Below are 24,701 nucleotides of genomic sequence, written 5' to 3'. Positions count from 1 at the left end.
AAGTGAACAGATCGTGTGCTTTTGTGCAGTATTGCGGGCTGCTCTCTCACGTGGGAGGTGATGAGGCAATTGGAAGTAAAGCGGTATGCCGAAGGAGTTTGGCAACTTAGATCATACGTAGCCAACGCAACAAATGTGTACAGACGCATGTATGCATCGAGATGCAATTGGTACAGAATGACAAACACATAAGTTATTATTTACAACACATGTGCCTAATAGGGCAGGTATGAAGACATAAATCGAGCACAATTTAAACACAATTTGAGATCTGTCTTAGATTCCCATGTGAGAGTGCCAGTAAATCACAAGGTAAGGTACAAAATGAAAACATGAACAACTCATATATACACACTGCAGATGAGCCTAAGGTTGTGCGACATGGGGTGCAAGGAGAAGTGTCATAGTTGCCCCATCTCCCTGGATGTTTCCTCGAGGCTGTTAAGCCCTTGCTGGACAGTATTGAGGAAATGAATCCATCTACACTCTTTTCTCTTCAGATTCACAGCTATTGATCCCCCTCTTGGCGCAAGATTGACCTTCTCTAGCACCCACCATTTCAATTCTTCAGGTAGATGGCTTAGTGCCAGAAAATGATCCACCATGGGGGCCCCTTGCGTTCTGCATCTGATACGGCTCATGTGTTGTAGTATCCTCACTTTTATTTTTTGTGTTGTTTGTCCCACGTATAAGAGATCACAAAGACATCTTATCACATATATTAAATTGGAGCTGTTGCAATTCGTGAAAGTTGATGAGTTATAAGTTCTGTCATTATGGGTGAAGGAAGAGCCCTCTATTGACAACGGACAGGCTTTGCATTGGCCACACTTGTAATGGCCCACGATGGAAGGTAGCCCCAGCTGTTCTCTGAGACCACGTGTTTTTGGTGGTTCAAGGTATGCCTTAACAACACTGTCTTTTACATTCTTGGCCCGTTTGAACGCGAAGATGGGTTCCTCGATGGTCGGGAGTTCACTGGCAACAAGATTCCAGTACTTCTTGATGATTTTCTTCATCCCATTGCTCTTCGTGTTGAAGGATGTGACACATACAATGTTTTCACTCTTGGATCTCTTTTCTTTGACCTGTAAGAGTTCATCTCTCGGACAATACCATGCGCGTTTGCGTGCGCGTTTCAAGAGACCCAATGGATACCCACGTTCCTTTAATCGAGCGGTAAGGATCTCAGTTTCTTTAAAGAAATCAGCTCTGCGTGTACAGTTCCTCCTCAGTCTAAGGTATTGGCCATAGGGAAGGTTATCCCTTAGGCTGCGTGGATGGTGAGAGTCATACTTCAGGAGGGTGTTCCGTTCCGTTGGCTTACGATAGAGGTCACAAATTAGTTGTCCATCATCCACTTCAAAGGTGAGATCCAGGAAATCGATGGTATTGTTATCATTTGACATGGTGAACTGGATATCATTGGATCTGGCATTCAGCCAGCTATAAAACTGATTGAGTTCGTCCTTAGTACCAGACCAGATCATTATAACGTCGTCTATATAGCGTTTCCAGACGGTAATGTTGTCAATGAACGGATTCTGGTGGTTATATAGATGTTCCTCCTCATACGCGTCCATGAAGATATTGGCCAGGCTCGGCGCGTAGGTAGCCTCCATCGCCACGCCTTTACATTGATAATAAAACTGCTTCATGAAAATAAAATAATTATGTCTCATGGCAATTTCCAACAAGCCCAGCAGAAAATCGGTAGGTATCCAGTGCGGTCTCATTCTTTTGTCAAGGATTTCTTTGATAACTTCAAGGGCCCTCGTCTGGGGAATGGAGGTATAAAGCGAGGATACGTCTAACGTGACCAACAGTTGGGTTTGCGTATCAAATGGTTGTCCCTCCAACAATTGGATGATATGCATCGTATCACGAACATATGATTTAGTCTGTGGTATCCATGGCTGTAAAAAGTGGTCTATGAATTGGTTAAGCGGTTCAAGTATGGAACCGCATCCCGAGACAATTGGTCTGCCGGGAGGCTTGTCAAGACGTTTGTGGATCTTGGGAAGGGTATATATGGTCGGAATCCTGGCCTCACGTTTGTTCAGGAAATCACATTCAGATTGACTGAGGAAGCCTTGTGATACTCCATCCGTCGTAATCCTCTCGATCAACGATTTGATTTCAGATGTGGGGTCTCTAGGTACCAGGCGATAACTGTCTCTGCATGCCAATTGGAGCTCTATTTCTGCAACATAGTCTTGTGTGTTCTGCAGAACTACTGCTCCCCCCTTATCGGCGGCTTTTATTACAATGGCCTCATTAGTTCCCAAAGTAAAGAGAGCCAGTTTTTCAGGTTTACTGATGTTATATCTGATGTATTCCTTTTTCCGGAGTAGGTCCATAATCTCCTCAAGTACAATCTTTTCGTAAGCGAGTATTTTTTCGCTCATCATATATGCACTTGGTGTGAATGTTGAGATAGGTCGGAAAGGTGTTGCTGTGGTGGCTGGGACATAGATGTTTTTTGAAAAATAATATTTCAACCGGATTTTCCTGAAGAAACGTTGCAATTCAACCTTGACATTGAAAGAGTCAGGAACAGCCGTGGGTACAAATGATAACCCTTTGGACAAGACCATCTTTTCTTCATTTGTTAGTGCATAATCAGAGAGATTGATTATGGGATCTAGAGTGTCGGAGGGCATAGAGTCAGTGTTAACTTGAGTCAAAGCCAGGTTGATATTGGCTTGATGCAATGGTACTTGCTGGGAAATGTCAATTACAGTGGCAACAGTGGTCGGTTGCTCTAGCCGTGCAGTTGATATCGGTATCTCAACAGGATGGTCCGATGGGATCCCATTCATGACTGTTGCTTGAGAATTTTGATCAGCCATTGGAGTTGAGGTGTCATGCTGTGAGGGTAGTGACAACATCACAGGAGGTAATGCATAATTGGCGATTATATCATCAGAATGTGAATTCACCAACGATATGTTTGTCTGCGGGTCGAGATCTCCCCATGGGCTTCCGGCTGGAAGAATCGGACACGCGAGTTGGTGCGCCGGCTGTTCCCTCCTCTTCGGTTGTTCCATCCTCTTGAGCGACCCCAGAACTGATCCTGGCCTCCACCCCTGTTTGATTGTCGCGGGCCCTCCCCTAAAAAAAGGGACAATTGGTTATCCTGGTGGCTGGTGGAAGGTCTATCCAGATCCGAGTCTGAACCACTGCCAACTGTAGAGTCAGAGAAGGTCTTAAATCTTCTAGGGCCTTGTCTGCTTTTATTGGAAAAGAAACCTTGAAACCATTATTCTTAGCCTCACAACTGAATAGGCGCAGACCTTATGTTGTTTACTGACGGCAACGCGTTTTTACTTTGACTTACAGAGACCACATTTGATGAGGCGCTCTGTTTCTCTACGCATGAACGTTTGTCTGCCAGGCCATCCTAGATCACTGGCTAGGTGAGTGATGGCCCCTATCATTCGGGATCACACAATTAAATAATCACAACACACTTTTGACACGCACTTTACTTGCTCTTGCAGGTTGCCATCGTTTATTTTAATGTCCTGATGAAGACCCTGCATGACGATTCAAAGTCGCTTATATTGGGTTGAAACGTCGACGAAAATTGTTAGGACCAGTGCGAGACCTGTTTTTCATACAATTTTTGATTTATCCATGAAACAGTGTCATTGTTTGTCCTCGATACTGGCCCTCCTCTTGTATATTGTGTATATAAAAAGTCTTTCCTGCATTCGTTCACTGTATATATTATGCACAATTTGGTCACTTATGTCACCTTGTCACAAATTCACTGACTCACTTTACAGTCTACTACCTTGGTAATCCTGCATTTCCAATGTCATTTGTGCTTCTTCATATAAATGATGCAATTTATATATAAAGAATGACATTACATCTTTCAAAACAAGCCTGATCTTGATTTGTACTTTGAGATTGTGTGGTCAACTTGATTGATTCTCCTTTTTTCCTTGATTCATTCTTTCAACAAAGCGATTGTTTTACCCATACCCGACAGAACCATTGTTTTCCTATAATACGATTAATTTTAGGCACAGGTGGTGGTCTTTTCCCCATTTTTCAATATGTATCTGGGTATGCTATACAACACTAGATAATTCCCTGTCACAGTATATAATGTACTCACACGAATGGAGATCTCTTGCAGCTAGACCCACACCTCGTTTGGGCCAGGGGGGGTTGCCCGGCCCGACCTCCTTCGACCCCGGACGGCCACAGACGGCCCGCCCTTTGCCCGGGCTTAGCCCGGCGCCCACCCGCGCGCGTCCCGCGGCGCGGGGGAGCAGCGGTCTTTTGTGCGCCTCCGGGCGCGTAGGTGGCGTCAAGGGGCGCTAGGGCGCTTGGGAGCTGTAGTCCCCCGCTTCCAGGCCGCAGGATGGTGTAGCGGCGATGGCGGGGTTGCACCCAGCGTGGAGGGCCAGAGGAGCGGCAGCAAAGGTGACAGTGAGGGAGGGCTCCAGCAACGTCCCCCGTTCGTCAGACCGGGTCTCTATGTCTCACCAGGGTTCTGCGGTTGAACTTCCCCGCCTATTTCTAAGCCCTTTGCTGACTTGGTGAAATTCTTTACCTCACAGAAGAATGCGCAGATACAAAGTTGCTCTGGCTGCCACTTAAAGGTACATTGCTGTAATACAAGTGAAACATTATACACCTTTCTAAAACTTGATTCAAATATTATACACTACCTTACTACAAAGGTGTCCATTGAAGACATCAAACTCCACATTGTAAGTTACACCGTTTATCAGCAATCGTGTTATGCAGGCTGCTCTCTCCACTCAGGTCCGCCACAACTGTCACTTTTCATACAAATGTCACCCAACCTTCCAATTTTGGGGTCCATGACATTATAGTAATATGATATACTCCTATACAAAACACTACAAGCCCCTAATTGCAAGTCTCTTCTGTTGGCTTTAGTGTCCCGTATGATGCATACAATGCCGCAAACAAATATGCTGCAAGCACAGAAATGTCACACAGCAGCCAATTAGCTCTTAAAATCCCCATGGCTCTGGTGATCTGGAAGGTCACCAGCGGGCCTCGTCCTGTCAATAACTCGTCTTTTTCTTGAGGGTCCAACCACAGGGACGCCATCTCTGATACTAACCAGAATCTGAATCTCTAAGCGCCAGTCCATCCGCGTGCACAGCTAGCGACCGAGCGTTCTGCAGCAGCGTCATCAGCAGCCGCTGCCTGAAGTACTGGTTTACATACGGCTCGGCTATGGCTTCCGCAACAGTGGAGCGGGCTCTTATGCAGCAGCAGGGCACCAGTCCTAAAAAACAAAAGGAAACACTAGAGAATCATGTCCAAGTCTTTGCATAATGTTAAAACGTTAACAGATGGCCAGCATTTTTCTCTTGGAAACGTGGCAAAACTATGTGATGCACTTGCGCGCACACATCATCAACCTGGGGGCTGTCTTTTGCTGTTCAACATCAGCAATACCATTTATGTATTTATTATTATTTTTATAGTTAATAGCTTTGGCAAAGGGCATTTGCAAAGCAATAAGGCGCGATGTATTGGCCTTACCAATGTTTGTTTCCATTCCTTTCTAATAAACGGTGTCTGTGTGACACATAGCAACACCTCTTATTCTCATTTCCGATCCTATTGCACCACCTTGTGGTGTTATTACTAACTTGCAGTTTGTTCAATTTGGCAACGTATGCTTTGTTGCCTGTAGCCTTCATTGTTAAAAGGAAGTGTACATTGACGTTTTGAACGTCTTTTTTGCTTGTGAACACTTTCACTGCCATTAGTGCATACTTGTTTTCCTCTCGGTTTAAAAGCATGTGGATAACATCGCTTTTATAACTCCCAAAGCAGAGCGAACTGCGTCTGTGATTGCTGAACTTTTTTTTTTAGCTGTGTCTACCTTTGCCTCGCTACATGTAATCGCATTTGAAGTGATCCAACGCTAAGATTATGCCGCTATTCTACACTTTTACTTGAAATATGTGAAACTAGTAAAAAGGGCGAATCATTTTGAAAATGTGCTCGCCCTTAGCTTCGTCTGGGCGATGTGCCTTGTGTGAAGTCCCTTTAAAAGGCCACTAGGGTGGATTTATGGGGTACAGGTTTTCTGGAGGAGCGTGTGTTCGTGACAGAAGCGTTAGAGAATCCATCACCATTATCAAAGTTTTCTGCTGACGGTAATTTGAAACCAAACATCCCAAATAGATCACAACACTGCGCTCATCCAAAAACAGGATTGATTTACCGTGATTTGATGCATTTTGTCACATTTGCTTCTTTTCAATTCACCTTGTGACGTTCTTCCGACAGCTTCAGCAAAATGGCAGTCATGCAGGTCACGCAAGGTACTCTTTGTGTGCACAACTTCTGCTGATAGATGGTCCGTGACTTTGAACGTGCAGTGTCAATGGAACACGCACGTAGTTTTAGCTATGTGACATGTTAGACATAATGATGTTTCATTAATGTACCTTTTTATTTTTTCCCTTTCCAACCGAATTCCGCTTTACTAGTATTTAAAAGTAATTCTTTCTTTGAAGTGTTGAAACTATAGCGTGTAATTCCTGAAGAGAATATGGCAAACTTCTTATCGCCTATTTCTAAGCCCTTTGCTGACTTGGTGAAATTCTTTACCTCACAGAAGAATGCGCAGATACAAGGTTGCTCTGGCTGCCACTTAAAGGTACATTGCTGTAATATAAGTGAAACATTATACACCTTTCTAAAACTTGAATAAAATATTATACACTACCTTACTACAATGGTGTCCTTGAAGACATCCAACTCCACATTGTAAGTTACACCGTTTATCAGCAATCGTGTTATGCAGGCTGCTCTCTCCACTCAGGTCCGCCACAACTGTCACTTTTCATACAAATGTCACCCAACCTTCCAATTTTGGGGTCCATGACATCATAGTAATATGATATACTCCTATACAAAACACTACAAGCCCCTAATTGAAAGTCTCTTCTGTTGGATTTAGTGTTCCGTATGACACATACAATGCCGCAAACAAATATGCTGCAAGCACAGAAATGTCACACAGCAGCTTATTAGCTCTTAAAATCCCCATGGCTCTGGTGAACTGGAAGGTCACCAGCGGGCCTCGTCCTGTCAATAACTCGTCTTTTTCTTGAGGGTCCAACCACAGGGACGCCATCTCTGATACTAGCCAGAATCTGAATCAGTAAGCGCCAGTCCATCCGCGTGCACAGCTAGCGACCGAGCGTTCTGTAGCAGCGTCATCAGCAGCTGCTGCCTGAAGTACTGGTTTACATACGGCTCGGCTATGACTTCCGCAACAGTGTAGCGGGCTCTTATGCAGCAGCAGCAGGGCACAAGTCCTAACAAGCATTTACAATGCAATGGTCTCGGCATTGGTAAAGTTAGAGCTATTGCCATTGCTCATGACATTATTTTTATTTATGTTTTTGTTTTTAAAACATTTAAAGAAACGGCATTGTCATGAGCAATGACAATAGCTCTAACTTTAACAATGCCGAGACTGTTGCATTGTAAATGCTTGTTTTTTTAGTAGGCACGGGGAGATTAAGTGATTCAGCACCCAGAATCACAGGTGTTGAAAGTGGGCGCTGGAGAGCTGAAGGTGGGGATGGATTGAGGGAGACGGTAGTGGTACTCACAAGGAAAGGTGCTGGAAAGGACGTACTAAGGACGGGCACTGTTAAGAAGGTACTACACATTGGTGAATGAGAGTCCCAACGAAGGGTGTGCTACACAAGAGAGACAGAGCTCTCCATACATACTCCAGCTACAAAAGAAAGACCGAGATATCCATACATAATACTCCAGAATGAGGCAAGTCCATTTCAGAAACTTACCTTCCACCTCCAGAGAAAGGTTATTACAAATCCTGTTGCCTTCACTTCTCTTTCGATTCCAACCACCTTTAATATGTGCAGGCGAGAAGGAGTGATAGAAAAAGTAGTTTTATACCAATTGACAGACTACGAGACGGTAGTGGGAGGTTCATGGTGACTGTACTTTCCTAAAAATCGTGCAATTGGTTGAAGAATGACCCGCCCCTGTAAAGATGACCAACCCAGCCCGGAAGAAACCGCCCACTACTTCTGTAACTCCGGAAAAGCACGCCTACTGTTCCGGAAGTGAATATTCTTCGTCTCCCAGCAACTCGTGAGCCGGTACACCAACACAAGCCACTCCATACTTGACGATTCGGGCTCCCTGGCTCACCACTCATCTAGCGAAATTCAACACCTGCCGAAAAGTTTTCTATACCTTTAACAGCTAGAACAACTTGTTTATAAATCTAAGAAATACCGTAGTTACTTATTCTATTGTATTCTTGTGCAAAAATTACTCAGTTTCAATAATACATCATTCTGTTACTTGCCTGGGTTGCGCATCCTGGTGCACTGTTTTAAATGGGACTATTAACGTGCGAATAGAATACTAACGCCGGTGCTCGTTTATGGATAGCAGAAAGCTCTTTAAAAGAAGAGAGGGTCCTCAGTGCCCAACAGTGCGTGCCTGTATGAAGCACTGTCAGGAGGGTTTGGCAGTTCGTGTCTGTGCCCTGTTTCACTCCGACGTAGAAGGGGGTCGATATCGTTATACGTTTTCACTGCGATGTGACTTCTCATAATTTATATCAACTCGCACCGTGGCTTGACAGATTCTATTTCTTTAGACCTGTTAAACGCGGAAAGGCAAGGAGAGATTCCTAGCTTCAAGATCACCCTACAGAAATGCTGCTGTGGTAATGTACTCTGTAGCCGGCCTTGTTTTCGCATTGCGTTGTCGTGGCTTGTTTACAGCTTCCTTTGCCTGACTCCGAATCCCTTCGGGATGCTGTGGTGAAAACGTGTGAGCTGTGTGTCCTGTGCGGTAGTGTAGGTGTGCGTGCGTGAGGACGGGAGTTCTGCTCTTCACGTGCTGTAGTTGCTGCGCCTACGCATGAGATTGAAACTGAAGGAGTGAAGGGTAGGCCACTTAAGAGTCACTGGTGCCAGATGGTTCCGCAGTCTGTCAGGCAGGCAGGCAGGCAGGCGGTCGCGCTTGCTTCGAGCTTCAGGGTGACATACTCATTTTAAGAGTATTGACATAAGTGCCTGCTGTGTCCACCCCTCTGTGACTCGCCCAGTGCCTGAATGCACGATCCCTCCTAAAGCGACTGCAGAATCGCACAGCATTCGCCAGTCGCTGTTCACTGAAAAAAGAACCGATTGCTGTCGCTAGACCCTGCTTTTCACCTAACAAGCCGAGGGCATGCAGAATCGCACAGCATTCGCCAGTCGCTGTTCACTGAAAAAAGAACCGAACCGACTGCTGTCGCTAGACCCCGCTTTTCACCTAACAAGCCGAGGCCACCGGAAGACACCACCGCCTTTCTCCGAGGCAGAGCAGAAATGCCTCGGAGAAAGGCAGCAGCATTTTCGGATTCGGGGGCGTGTTTGTCTTTTCTCTCCTCCAGCCATTGGCTGGAGGAGAGAATGAGACTTCTTGCAAAAAACACGCCCCCCGATCCGAAAAGGACGGGGCCTAATCGGAATGACTGACCTCTTCTCCAATGGCTGGCCAGTATTCAAGAGGCCAGCCAATGGAGAACAGGGGAGAAGAGGGGCGGGTTCAAGCCCCTCTTCTCCAAGTCATTAAATCTCGCGAGCGAGACTGCGCAAGCGCAGCCTTCGCTAGCCGAGACCTAAAAAAAGAAGTGGGGGGACTAACCAAGTTAGGCGGTATGCAATTGACATCACAGCTTGATATCATGGCTCTGTTTCACAGGAAGTGACATCACAACCCATGACCTCACAGGAAGTGACATCACACGCATGTTTCGCAGGTCTGTCATGAGTACCTTTGAGCTCGTTACGAGATTTAACAAATGAGATTTTGCGTCAGAGTTGTGCCAAATAAGTGACGCATCCCCGACGTACAATGTGAGCCTCAACTTATACATTTATTATGTAAAAACCCTGTCACAAAGAAATTGGCAACAAGGAGAAACATGGCAGTAAATCTGTTCTGCTTCATTGGTTGCAAAGTCCACAGTTTAAACTAAAGGCTATAAAAATAAAATAATGGTATTTAAAATGGTATTTGTATAGATACAGGGACAGACCAGCACATTTGACATTCTTACAGAGCATGCATATCTCTGATATACAGGGATTGAAGAAAGTAAAAAGCACTCCTCTCTTAAGTATTTGTGAAGAGATAACAAGCTGCTAGCCTTTGCTTCCCCCTCCCTTGCATCTAGATGTGACAGTTCCGATAACTCACAGCCAGGATAGTGGAACAAAAAGAGGCCTGATGGCCCCTCAAATTCGGCTTTTGTTATGGGCCCAGCAGTAGTCTGAAATAGGAAAGCCCCCTTTCTGCCTGCACATTGCTGCTCTGAGAGAAAGTAGACAGCGTGTAGGCACTGCTGAATGTGTCCCAGTGTCCGGAAATTACACTGGGACAAGTTCATCATATTTCAGTGGGCCCCAGCTTCTTGAAGGGGGGACGTCGTCCACCCTGTGAAAATAGTGTGTGGACGCTGTGTACCCGCGCAGATCCCTAACTTGTGCCCTGAGCAGCACTGAGGTGTTTCTTAGGGGATTTATGGAACTGCTCTTTCAGGGAGGGTCATATTTCAAACCAATCGTTAAAATGTCCCTCTCACATTCCTGGTGCTGTCCATGAGCCTGCCAATAATTTTAGAGCCAGCTTTCCATTTACCCTTTAATCTCAATAGCCTTTGTACGTTAGAGATTATTAAAGTTGGAAGCGAATAAAGGTTAGTCATGTGTTTTAAAAATGTTCTATAGCCGGATTCATGCCTTTTGTGCAAACTGTTGAACACTCTAGCATTTGCCCTTATTAACAGTTACAGCTTGAGCCATATCCTCCTCTGTATTCGGCTCGGACTCTGTCATAGGGTGTAACCTCTTTGCAGCCCACATTTCTTCCTAGCTCTTTCTTGTAGTCCACCAGGTGAACTAAAGTTAGCATTTATGTCTCCCACATTAAGAGGTGAGGTTGATTTCTGGCTCACACTCATTCTCACATCTGACTGAGAACTATAACAAGACCTAAAGACTTGATTTTGCTGAAACTTTTAATGTGTGCTGATTAGCCCTTGAGACCCAAAGTGGCAACAGGAAGTCTATCCACTACGAGGTGCCCTTCCAAAAGTGGCTACAGGAAGTCTATCCACCACGAGGGGCCTTCTGAAAGTGGCTACAGGAAGTCTATCCACCACGAGGTGCCCTTCTAAAAGTGGCTACAGGAAGTCTATCCACCACGAGGTGCCCTTCTAAAAGTGGCTACAGAAAGTCTATCCCCCACGTGGTGCCCTTCTAAAAGTGGCTACAGGAAGTCTATCCGACATGAGGTGCCCTTCTAAAAGTGGCTACAGGAAGTCCATCCGCCATGAGGTGCCCTTCTAAAAGAGGCTACAGGAAGTCTATCCGCCATGAGGTGACCTTCTAAAAGTGGCTACAGGAAGTCTATCCGCCACGAGGTGCCCTTCTAAAAGTGGCTACAGGAAGTCTCTCCATCACGAGGTGCCCATCTAAAAGCACCTTTGGCTGAGTGAGAATGCATAATTCCTTAATTTTTTCCCCACATCTAGAAGCTTTCTCGGATTACCTCCTCAAACTGGCTGCAACCCCACAACGACCAGTTTCGATCTGATTAGTACCCCTGGATTGCTTACATTGCGTCTGGGTGCTGCTGTGAATTGTTTTGACATGCATTTGGTTGTTGTTTCTGATTAGGTTATTCTTTATCCAGGTGCTGCTCGTTAATAGTTTTGTACTGCCAGTGGGTTCTGTTGCTAGTACATTTTCACTCCACATCAGGGTGCTGCTTCTTAACTGATTGATTCTGAATCTGGTCACTGCCTGTGAACTACTAGAACTCTAATCCTAGTGCTGTCTTTTTTTGTTTTAGTTTTTCAAAACCTCTATTGAAATGAATCCGTGCATACAGGAATGTGCATCGTAGAAGTATTACAGACAGAAAAAGAACAATGTCAGCACATTTTTCCAAATAACAAGCCCCAGCATGGCGTGAGTTACCAGCACAGGCGTGTCTCTGCACATACATAGCAGACATCATAACCGAGTAATGCTTTCTCCAGGTATCCCCATGGTGTCTTGCGTGTGTTATGCCAGGAGCCTAATTTACCTGTCTTCTACTAATGCCAAGTGGCTATCTTGGACAGGCACACAGTGAGGCAGAGCAGTTGCAAGTGGGGACGTCATGGGGGCATTATTCTGTCTCAGGTATGTCACCAAGGATTCCCATATGTTTATCGGACGACATCTAGGGGGCATGAGATCCCAAAAAGTAGACAGTTGTGTTTGACACTGCGCTGCATCCCTTAGCCACGCTCTTGTCTTGGGCACTTGCTTCCGACCCCAATGTATCGCCACTCAGTGCTTAGCCAGCACCAGCAGCAATCTAGTTAGTCTACGGTGCGTGTCCGGGGTGTCTTTGACGTAGCGTACCAAGCACCACTAGTATCCTAGTGCTCTTCACGAATATAGCATGGTACAACGCATGCTATTACATCGCGTTCCATTACAATGCGGTCTTTACAACGACCGCGTTGTTAGAACGTGATACGTTTACAACGCAAGTCATTAGATCGACTTGCTCAAGATAGCGCTTCAACCGTATGAATAGTATAATTTACTATTCCAACTTCCAGCCTGCGCAACAGTAGAGAAGGTGTTGGAATAGTAAATTATACTATTCCTTAGGTTGGAGCGCCATTTAGAGCAAGTCGATCTAAAGACTTGCAATGTAAAGGCATCGCGTTGTAAAGGTAAAGCGATGTAACAACCGCGTTGTAAAGTCTGCTTCCCGCTCCTCACCTCACCACTCAACCTTCCCTTCCTCTTATACACTATTTCTAGCCTTAGTGTTCCTACTGTAATTTGCAAGACTATGCCCACCCTACCCCCTTTTCTGGCCACTCCTATGTCTGTAACTCCTACTTTTCTCCCACCTTTCCATGTCCCATCATACCATTACTTTGCCTCCTACTCTGCGAGCTGCTTCTCAATTGCTACTACTGCTCATCCATTGGTATACCACTAAGGCACTGGTAAATTGAAGCTAAGGGAAGAAGAGAGGGGGCAGCAACTAAACATTTACGGCATGTACCAGGAAAGGAGTCTTATTTTGGCAGCCATGCTTTGGTAAAGTTCACTGTGTCAAGGCAGCAAGGGTTGAAAAAAGTCTACCTTCGGGGTTTTGTTTAAGTTTACAAAATATGTTAAATGGAAAACACTCGGGCTCTGTTTTTCCTGGATCACTTTTAAATGTTTATCACTAACATGCATGTCGAGCCACTTCAATGATCCAAAATACCCGAGCAAGCAAATCTACAAACCGCATCTTACAAACTAGCTCTGCTCATCTAAGATTTAGAGCCCTCTGTACCCAAAATCTAAAAATCTACACTGTCTGCAAAATATTTATTCCCTTAGCCCAGAAAATTGATCAACTCCCTACTATCTTTCATAGGAAAAAGTACTTTCCCTTGGTTAATGTACCCATTATTAATAGATGTGCCTCCCATCCTCCTTGTAATTTCTGTCTTAGTTCCTGCTCACTCTTATAACTCCTCAATACCTTCAAGGTCTTTATATTCTACAAAAGTCAAAAAAACATAATCATAAGCACAGCATATCTGGTTATCATTAATTAACAAACTATTTTAGGCTCATCTAGAATCTGAAGGGAAATTAAAAGCATGCATGTCCTGATATGTTGTGAGTAAGAATGTCAATTTTTTCCGACTAATAGGAGCCCATTGATTTGTTAGCAGTATCTGCAGGTTGCCATGCATCCAGACTTGTCTCCTCATCTGCATACCGAAGAGTGCAACATACTCATCAGCCAACTGAAGCAGTGCCACAAAGAGGTAGGTTTGAAGGCACAGAATCTTAGTACATAGCACGAGAGAGAAATGGCTGATTTGAAAGTATATTTTCTGACACAACTCTGTTAGAATGTGCACACAGTTACTCCTGAAAAAACATGGGATACTTCGTATTTTAAATGATATTTAAAATTATTTTTACTGAATCTTTGTGGAACATTATGTATTTATTTTCTATGCTAATTATAGGATCTAGTAATGTATTCCATGGAGAACTGTGGCTCAATGATTAGAGCGGCAGACCCTGATGCAGAGGTCTAGCCCGGGACCAGGGTTCAATTCCCCGCCTCGGCGGTCCTTGGGCTCAAAAATTCCACGGACCTGATAATCCTCGCCTCGGTGCCATTCCAATCATGGAGTCCCACTCTGCAACTCTGGGCAATAGCTTGCTTAATCTCCACAACGGCCCCCACAACGCTAAGGATGCCTGGCCTCCTCCTTGGGGGTGCCCAGGAGTGGACGCCTCACAGGGAAAGCCAGGATGGGTTCCACAGCGGTATTCGTACAAGCGCCTTGAGACCCTTGCGGGTGAGTAGTGCGCTATACAAGTATCAATTTATTCCCCTTTCAAGGTCTGAGAATATGGATTCTGCTTTATTCTATTTATTTACAGAGATCCTTGTGAATCGTCACTTATCTTCAAGGAAGTTCCTCTGTGAAAATTCGTTTCAGGCCAAAGGTGCTGATGTCATGCTTTCCATCAACATTGAGAAACTGCTCAAATAAATATCGGGGACAGCCTTTTATTCATGTTCATTTTTAGGGTTTTGTTAATGGTGCCACACAGGTATGCTTTTAGGAGCTGTTCTTCATGAACCAACTCCTGGGAAGCCAACCAGCTGATCCTGAAAATCAATACTGTTTTCATGCACAGTGAAGGGGGAAACCCTTTAACATTGTTGTTGCACTGCAAAAAAAAGACATTTGCCGGTACTGAAGCATTTGGAAAAAAATAAACAAAGAATTCCTTCATCAGAAGAGAGGCGGACACTTTGGCTCTGGGCGAGTATTATTTTTAGGTCTCGCCTGACCCAGCGCATGCGCTGGTCTGGCGAGACTTTTTGTGAGGGCTCAAAAAAGTGCTACCATGGCCAGCCTAGAGCTACAGTGCATGTGCGCGGGCCTCACTTTCGCAGCCGCACGGCCGCTTTGATGTTCTCCGTGAGCCAGTTTTTTTTCTGTTTATTACTTCTATGTAGTAATGGTGAAGTAAAGAAATAGACAATTCTTTACTTTTGAAGCAATCTCGGCACCCGACTTTAGCTTAAGATGTTTAAGCTAAAGCACGGGTGCCGCCATTACTACAGAGCAGTGATAAACAGAAACAAGCATTGGCATAGCCAATAGGTCTCGCTTTTGGGACCTTATAAGTATTTAGTTATGCAATTGTTGCATGGCTAAACACTTATAAGGTCCCAAAAGCGAGACCTATTGGCTATGCCAATGCTTGTTTAAGATAAGCTGTCTGCTCTGCTGTGTCTCTGCAGTGGCTTGTTTCTCGTCCATAGCGGGCACTTATGGAGAGAGAACTGTCTCGCCATCTCACTTCCCTCTGCCAGAGACACAGCAAGCAGGCACATACAGGACTGTAGCCAGCACTGCTGCACACCTATGTAAGTGAGATGTTGTAATTGTGAGGAGATGCAAGAGAGAGAAGCATTGGCAAACCCCGTCAGTTTTGTTTTGCCAGTGTTGAGCGAGGGACGTGATTGGCTTTTCTAATCCCCGACTGGCAAGGTTGCTTTCAAGATGCCCGCCATATTGTGTGACACTATGTATATGGAGTTACGTTTGACGCTGCCATGTGACATTACATCACGCAACATGGTGCTCACTTTGAAAGCGCTGAAAAAATTGTTTTAATTCTTCTCTGTATTTTCTCGTTGAAAGAAAATTTATTGGCATTATGTTAGAAGACAATCAATATTAATAAGAACAATAAAGTACATTATAAATGTTGTTATGAATACAATTATGATAATAGTGAATATGGAAAATATAGATACAATGCATAGCATTGGGAAGTGAGGAAAGGGAATTGGAAGACATTTAAAACCAAATCCAAAATTCGAACTGTCATTTCAGAGAATCTATAATATATAAGCAAATGTACAATATGAAACTGTAAATAAGCAATCATAAATAAGTATGAAAGGCAATAACATTTCCTATAAATTATTTAAAGTAGGACTGATCAAGGTGTCTCGGATACTTCCCCAATACATAGAGAATGAAAATTGAACTCAGCTGAAGCCTTCGATAAAAAGGTAGTGATTGGAGACCAAAGTAATTCTCGTTTAAATTACAAAGTCATCAGTGTGACAAATGTTCTATCTAATCCTTGGTTAAATCAAACTCCATACCACCATGCTTGAAAATAAACTTTAGAATTATCTTTCTAGTGTTTTGTAAACTGTTGAAAAGCTACAGCTATAAGAAGATCAAGAATCTGAACATTAAACGTACAATAATACAATTTGTCTGATAAGCTTCCTAGAACCGGAGCAATAATATTCAATGGCTTATTAGTTTGAAATATATAGTTAATCTGCCACCAAACTTCATGCCAACATTCTGAAACATTTTTGCAATTTAAAAGCATATGTTTTAAGTCGGCATGAGGTGCATTACAGGACCAACAATTGGTAAGCAAATTAGAATTCGTGCTATGTAATCCATCATGTGTCAACAATGATAAATTATATATAAAAAATAGGGTTTGTGTAGCATTAGCAGTATGATATGATTTTTGTAGTTTCCTCCAGATTTTATTCCACAACAGGGTAGGTCTAGAGATATTTAAGCCTTTTTCCCATAGGAGCTGTGTATTAGATTTTGGTATTTCCACAAGTCCCATTAGGTACCATGTTACACAACAGGAGTGCGTTGATATGAAGCTAATAGAATTGTTGTAGAGTAGGAAATAATCCCCATGGATTGACACCATTGATCATAAATGGTTAGGTTTTGTGATATCACTTATCTCCGGGGTGATTAAGAAATCGATCACATGAGTATTGGAAATTTAGGTGGAGAGGGGGTTAGGGACTAGAGCCTGAAGTATACATCTGCAAGAGCCTTGTATTCTGTTACTATGAGCGCATTGTGGTCTTAAGTAATTGTGTCAGAGAGCCAAGCTAGGATGTCCCAGTGTTTAGCGGATGATCTTCTTTGTATTGTAAGATACGGGAAGGAGTGGTAAAACAGTATCACAGGTAAAGTAAGAAGTATGCAGTGGCATACGCCATGATGATATGGCTTCAGGGTTCTGCCAGCTGTTCAGCCAGCAGGGAGGCAGGGGATTGAGGATACATTTTGTAGTTGAATTTTCTTGGTGGCTGCTTAAACCTTGCCGGTGAAGTACCTGCTAAATAAAAAGGCAATGAGATACTTCTTAATCAAAGTGATGAGGCGGGACAAAGCTCTGGAGGAGTATTATACATTCTAGGGGTAGAGCATTGGAAGGGTGATTATGTGCCAGCCGAATGCTATTAACCATTCCCATCCTGGACTAGACGAATATATTATATTTCAGGATAGCAGGAATGTGATCCATTACATATAATGGTTTTCTGGCCCCCTGGTATATAAGCAATAATACTTACTAATGGTCACATCCACTTCCTCTGTCTCCTCTTTTTATTGTCAATCCTTTTTTGGGGCATTGCACAAGAACAAATAACACATGTAAAACACAGACTCATACCTGTTTGGACTTACTTTACTACGAACCCCATACAGTATTTGTGATGGTATTTTGCAGTTCTACCTTTCAAACTGAGTGATGTAGCCTACACAACCAGTAGCCCAGGTGGGGGATACAACATTTAAAGCAGCTTGGGGAAGGGAGATAAGCTATCCTTGGAGCATCAGATGGAAGGCCACAGCTATCAATGGACTAGTTGTTGCCTCGTGTATAACTTCCCATTAGTTTTTTACACAAGCCTCTTCAGCAGCCAGCCTAGCTCCAATGGAAACACCTAACACCTTTGTGACAATGCTGCCAGTTAGTTTGTTCCAGTTTAGTCACCTGCTCTGCGATCATGTTCTAGGACCTGATTTAGAGTTTGACAGATGTGACATATCTGAGAAAACGTGGCTAATATACGGTATGTCCAGGTTAGAGTATATACATTTCAATGCACTCTTTCCTTTGTTTCATTACAAAAGTTTCAGTTCCCGAAACCATTTTTTATAGATGTAGGGTTTTTCCTGATGGACATTTTTAATAATGACAGACTGTTAAACTGTCACTTGTTTTGCTAAAGGCATCCACGTCCATTCACACTATTATCAGCGGTCTTACTTTTGCTGTACTAGGCATGTGCACAAGAAGATTGTGGGGTTCTTAGGTTACCGCGTTCGGGTTCTTTGCACGGAACCTGGAATGAAGGTTCCGTGCAGGGAATGTGGAGCGGTCAGGGTTGGCAGTTGCTGCCGGGGAATCTGAGTGTTTGGACCGCATTAAAGAAGCTCTTTCACACTTACCTGCTCCGTCCTCTTCGTCTTCTTTTCATTGGCGACGGGCTGGTCCAGCTCTCAGTTCCCCTCCATTTGTCCGGTGATGTGGTTTTCCTGCCTGCACTCCTGGGTAACGAAGAATCGTCGAAGTTGAGTCTGGCCAAGCTTGGACGATCGCCGGACTTGGAATGCCTCCTGTTTTTCTCAAATTTCATCTTCCCCGGTGAGATTATTTTGGTTTTTCTTTGCCTCTTCTGTTCCTCGGCGCGTAGATCGGCGCGCGGCGTATGTCTGTGCGTCACGTTCTGACGTCCTTCGTCTCTTGCGTACTGTTGCCTTGACAACTTGGAGTTACGAGGCATGCGCTTTGATTAGAAGCAGCGCGTGTTGACCTTCGTCTCCTTGTGTACTGTTGCCTTGGTAATCTGGAGTTATGTGTCATGCGCTTTAATCTGAAGCAGCGCGTGTAGCATAGCTACTCGAAGCGTTTTGATGGCACACGGAGCAATTTGAAAGCTTTAGAATTTTAAGCTTTGTGCTATGTACATGAAAGCATCTTTCTTGAAATATGAAATTTACAGTGATGTGCACATTTTTTTTTTCTTTTTTTCCTAAGCAGAAGAGTGCATTTCTTTGGAGGTTCCATTTGAATTACCGGTTATTTTTTGTGACATTGGCAGTATTGTGTTAATCTTTGTGGCAGCAACTCACCCACGCAAGATTGATTATGGATAACATTGCTGCTCCACCCCCATTTTTACAGCTACCTGGTCCTCCTCCTATGCTATGGCCACAATGGAAGGCCACTTTTGAGGCCTATTTAGAAGCAATTGATGGTGACACCTTCACGTCCAAGAAAAAGAAGGCTTTATTAATGTACAATGTTGGTGCTGAGGCAAGGTCAATCCTTCAAACTTTACCTCTAGAGTCAGTGTGGGTGTGCACCAGCCGTGGAGAAGACGGGGATGCACTAGTTGCTGATGATTATGCTTCCTTGGTAAAAACTCTCGATAAAAGGTTCAATCCCAAGCGCAATGTAGTCTTGGAACGACACAAGTTTTTACAACGTGCACAGATGCCTGGTGAATCCATCGATGACTTTGTTGCGGCTCTCAGAATTTTAGCCCTTAAATGTAATTACAGAGAATTTCGGGATGAAATAATTCGCGATCAGCTGATTGAGCGTACCTGTGACAAGAAAGTGCAACAAAAGCTTCTGTCTTCTGATGATCCTGACCTTGAGACTGCCCTTATCTTAGCAAAGAGTGTTGAACATTCTCAACTCTGCATGAAAGAATTAAATACTCCTGTGTCTTCATCCGAAACGACTTCTGCATCTGAGGTCAAGCTGGTCACCACAAAAGCTTCACCCAAATCGACCAAGAGTATCAATGACAATGCTTCCCGGACACCACCCTCGTTTAATCTTCCGAAAACAAGACTTGAACAACGTCCTGCGTGTTATCGCTGCGGTAGCACCTCTCATTTGGGAAACTTCAAATTTTGTTATGCCATAAATCAAACTTGTTTCAAGTGCGGCAAGAAAGGACACTTAGCACGGATGTGCAAGGCAACTGTACCACAGAGGGTACCTCCTCGTACTGTGAGGGCCATAGAAGAGGACTGTGTGTATGAGGATGACGAGCGCTATGAATTATTAATGTTATCTTCATCTTCGTCACATGAAGAAGGAGTTGTAGAAATAGCTTCCATCAGTGAGGGTCAAAGAAGGAAAAGTCCTGTGTGCATCATAAATGTGAATGGGAATGGCATGAAGTTTCTTGCTGATTCCGGTTCCCCTTTTACTTTAGTTAATGTCAAGGATTTTAAAACTCTGGGCAATGTTTCACTAGTTCACTCTAACATAAGAATTTTTGCGTATGGTGGTAAAAGAGTGAAAGTAGTTGGCAAATTCAAGGGAAAGTTAGAATTCAAGGATGAGTGTATCCTTTGTACTATATTCATAGTGGAGGAAGGTGCGAATTTATTAGGATGGCATGAACAAGGCGAACTTGGGATTATTCTTGATCCTAACCATGTTGACATGGTGTTATCTAAACGGGAGGCTAAACACTACTATGCTAGTCTTCCAGAGGTTCCTCCAATACATACCATCACGTCTGATGTGTGTGTTATGAATGATTGGATTAAAAGTTATCCCGAGGTATTTAGTGGTAAGTTGGGCAAACTCAAGGGATTTCAACATCGCATAGTTCTCAAGGATGGTGCTGTTGCTGTGGCGCACAAGGTACGGAAGGTACCACTCAGTATGCGTGGGGAATTGAGGCTTGAGTTAGAACGGTTATGCGCACTGGGTGTGATCGAGGCTATTGAAGGGTCTGAGTGGTTGTCACCCATTGTTTTAGCGCGCAAGGCCGATAAGTCCCTCAGGATGTGTGTGGACTTGCGCGATCTTAATGCGTGCATCTGGGTCGATCGACAACCTCTACCCAACATCAATGAGATGTTGTCGACCTTGGAGGGTGCCAGGTATTTCACTTCTCTTGACATATCCTCCGCATACCACCAAGTCGAACTGTGCAAGGACTCCAGACATCTTACATCATTCGTGACTCCTGATGGAGCTTTCCGTTATCTACGCATGCCGTTTGGATTGGCATCGGCTTCTGCAGTGTTCCAACGTCTCATGGGAAACTTATTCAGGAACACTGTGGGTGTGGTGTTTTTCCAGGACGACATTCTTATTCACGGGAAGACCATACAGGAGCACGATGTCCGGGTTAAGCATGTGTTGGATATAGTCAAGTCTAGTGGTCTGACATTAAGGAGGGACAAATGCAGATTTCTGCAAGAAGGGGTAGATTACCTTGGTCACCATATCTCTGCTAAGGGGGTGGAACCAAAAATGAAGTTACTGGATGCCATTAAGGATGCACCTGAACCCATAAACAAGGACCAGTTACGCTCCTTTCTAGGGCTTGTTGAATATTACGCTAAGTTTGTACCCAACTTTTCAGACAGAACTGTGTGTTTGCGTAGTCTTCTTAAGAAGAATGTGAAGTACACTTGGTCTGAGCAATGTGCGTCTGATTTTAGGTCTCTCAAGGAGGCTATTGTACAGGCACAGCCTCTCAAACTTTTTGACATCAACGATAAATGCATAGTTACCACTGACGCCAGCAATGTTGGCCTTGGTGCTGTTTTAATGCAGAGGAGATCGGACAATAAGGAAGAAATCATTGCTTTTGCATCCAGAACACTTGCTGAAGGAACTTATTCTACCATCGAAAAGGAGGCATTGGCACTATGGTGGGGTGTACAGTATTTTCGTAATTTTCTGTGGGGTAACAATTTTGTTCTTAGAACTGATCATAAACCTTTGGTAGATCTGTTCACCACCAAAGGAGGTGGCAGAGCTACGCCTCGTATTGCCAAATGGCAATACAGACTGAATGAATTCAATTATTGCTTGGAGTATGTTGCTGGTGTGAAGAACTGTGTGGCTGACTGTTTATCTAGGTTGCCTCTTTCTGCCAGTGTTAGTGAACCTGCCAATGACTTTGTGGAAATGGTGTGTGCAGTCAGCGCTATTGCTGATACGGGAGCTGCTCTGTCCGAAGGGGATTGGAAACTGGCCATTTCTGAAGATGCGGAGCTTTCCAGGGTAATCGATTTGGTAATCCAGGGTTGGCCCAACAGTGCTGTTATTCCCGAGGAATTGATCCCCTATTCAAGAATTAGTGACGAGTTGTCTCTGGTTGATGGGATTTTACGCAGGGGTGGGTTACTGGTTGTTCCCTTGTCTTTACGGAAGAAAGTTTTAGACTTAGCTCATGAAGGTCATTTGGGCATTCGAGCAATGAAGCGGAGAGTGAGGGAAGATTTTTGGTGGCCGGGTGTTGACAGGTCCATTGAACATTGTGTCAGGGATTGTGGTGCGTGTGTGTTGAGCGACAAATCTCAGGTAACTTGTCCGTCCTCTGTCAGTCCCGTTGTAGTCAAGGAGGCACCATGGTTTAAATTGGCTTTTGATGTGGCTGGTCCATTCAGCGGTTTAGGGGCTTCTCCCAAATACGTGCTAGTCCTGATTGACTATATGTCCAAGTGGCCGGAGGTCAAATTTGTGGATGGTATTAACTCTAGTGTGGTTATTAAATTTTTGTTGGAGGTTTTTCTTCGGGAGGGATTTCCAGAGGAACTGGTGACTGACAATGGTACACAGTTGGTGTCTACTGAGATGCAAAGTTTTTTGTGCAAGCACGGCATCAAACACACACTTACCTCCCTTTACCACCCACGCAGTAATGGGTTGGTGGAGCGTTTTAATCGTGTTGTCAAGGAACAGTTACAGTTGGCCTCTGTTAATGGTCTGGATTGGAAGGTTGTGATTTCGGATGTGTTGTGGGCAATGAGGACAACTCCACACTGTAGTACGGGTGTGTCTCCATTTTCTTTGTTAAGGGGTAGGGTTGCCGGTTCGAAGCTCAACAAGGATTGGATGTCAAGGAAGGTTGTGGATCCACTGAGGTTGGGTGCGGTGGCGGATGTTAGAGCTGCCACTCAAGCCAAGTATGGCTCTAATTGTCCTAAGCAGTCTTCTGTGTGTGAAGGGGATTGGGTGAGAATCAAAAAACCTGTTTTTGTTCGTAAGGGTTCTTCTCGTTTTTCTGCTCCTATGAGGGTCAGTAAGGTGAGAGATCATGTAGTTGTCCTGGATAATGGCAAGGTCTGGAATAAGTCTGCGGTTTCTGTGGTACCTAGGTCTAAGGTGGAGTTTGTAAGAGCCAAATTTGGTGTTGGTACTCAGGGTACAATTCCACCTTCCAGCGTCAATGTGCATGGTGGTCGCATTTCGGAAAATAATCTTGCTTCTCAACAAGGCCCTTCGAGAACCAAGTTTCTTCCTGTTAGGTCTAGGTCATCCCCTGTTAAGTTGAGGGATTATATTAGATTTTGACTTTCTGTAGTTGGGAGTTAATGTGTCTATGTGTGGGTTGTTTTTTGTTTTTACGGAGTGGAGGGTTTGTGTTTTTTTTTTGTGAAGGAAGGGGGGTGTGTGGGGTTCTTAGGTTACCGCGTTCGGGTTCTTTGCACGGAACCTGGAATGAAGGTTCCGTGCAGGGAATGTGGAGCGGTCAGGGTTGGCAGTTGCTGCCGGGGAATCTGAGTGTTTGGACCGCATTAAAGAAGCTCTTTCACACTTACCTGCTCCGTCCTCTTCGTCTTCTTTTCAAAGATATATTTCTGGAGGTGTTTTTGCAGGTTCCTCAATGTAAATATATTCTAATAACAGGTGTTCCTGTGACACTATTTCCCATTCCGTAACTTTTGCGTCAGATGTTTTCTTTGTATTACCTTAATTTCGGACTAATATGGTTACGTAACATAATTATGGATACCCTTTATTTTTATTTTTTTTATTTTTAATAGCTATATAAGTCTTTAAGAATGGAGTAAGATATGCTCCGAGGGTCTCCGTGCAGCTGCTGCCTTCTAAAGCAAAAATCACGGCACCAAGGCATCGGAGAGCACTCCAAGGAGGCACAACGGGCGCCGGAAATACCTGTGAGTGGATTGGTAGTATATCTCGCATGTACAGGCTCGCTGATCGATAGTAATACTGGAGCTGAATGCGAGCTCCGGCTAAAGCCGCTATTGTGGGCCGCTCGGAGAAGCCCCGAAGCAGAGAACGATCCGAGTCTATGAATAGTGGATTCCCACAAAACAAAGTGACGTGACCGCTTCTGGCCTGTTGGGCGTCTCTCGGACGGGCATTGTGGGGTGCCTCTCTATCCAGCAGCGATCGCCCTGAGGGTGATACACAGCAAATGTGGAAAATAAAATAGTAATAAAATGAATTTATTACCATTTTAGTTTTCACTGCTTCCAGCCTGAGCTCAGTCAGTGTGAAGGTGGGACAGGGCGGGCCATTGCTTCTAATTTGGCATCAGGATATGAGATATGAGTGGTACCCACATCTGTTTGAATTGCGCATGCCACTTTGGCTGTCAGTCTTGGGACAGCCTGCCGTACATGTGCACGTTAAACCTCTCCAACCCACGCTGTGCTAGACAGTCGGGTGGAGTGCAAGCACAGGCCCCCAGTGCCTAAAGGAGCTTCTCCAACCAATCCTGGCAATTATCTCAAGCTGCTTTACATTATTAACAGCATGAAAGCAGCATCTGCATTGGTTAGGGGAGCTGGCTCTGAGACAACGCCCTCTGACAGACTAGAAGGATGCTGAGGACTGGAGGAGGGGAGCCAGTGGGTAAGTACATGTTTTATTTTTAAGTTAATGACCCACTGACAGACACTGTGAGAAACTCGTACTGTCTTGAGCCTCAACTCCAGAGCTCTCAGTCGTGGT

At 44.4% G+C, this 24,701-nt stretch overlaps 1 protein-coding gene across 5 annotated transcripts in view; it reads left to right on the top strand.

Moving 5' to 3' along the window:
• The window catches only part of CMC2 (C-X9-C motif containing 2), a 105,289-nt gene that overhangs the window by 65,387 nt on the left and 15,201 nt on the right, over positions 1–24,701 (top strand). For 2 of the 5 annotated variants that reach the window (XM_085638925.1, XM_085638922.1), the window contains exon 2: positions 13,799–13,894. In XM_085638925.1, coding sequence (XP_085495051.1) covers positions 13,814–13,894 — 81 coding nt within the window. In that variant the 5' untranslated portion in view covers positions 13,799–13,813. Of the gene's footprint in view, positions 1–13,776; positions 13,895–24,701 lie in introns of all 5 variants that reach the window. The other 3 variants (XM_085638923.1, XM_085638921.1, XM_085638924.1) reach the window with 2 other exon arrangements.

The sequence above is a fragment of the Triturus cristatus genome, chromosome 12 (genome assembly GCF_964204655.1).
Source record: "Triturus cristatus chromosome 12, aTriCri1.1, whole genome shotgun sequence".
Classification (NCBI taxonomy): Eukaryota; Metazoa; Chordata; class Amphibia; order Caudata; family Salamandridae; genus Triturus; species Triturus cristatus.
This window is presented reverse-complemented; position numbering and strand designations above follow the sequence as displayed.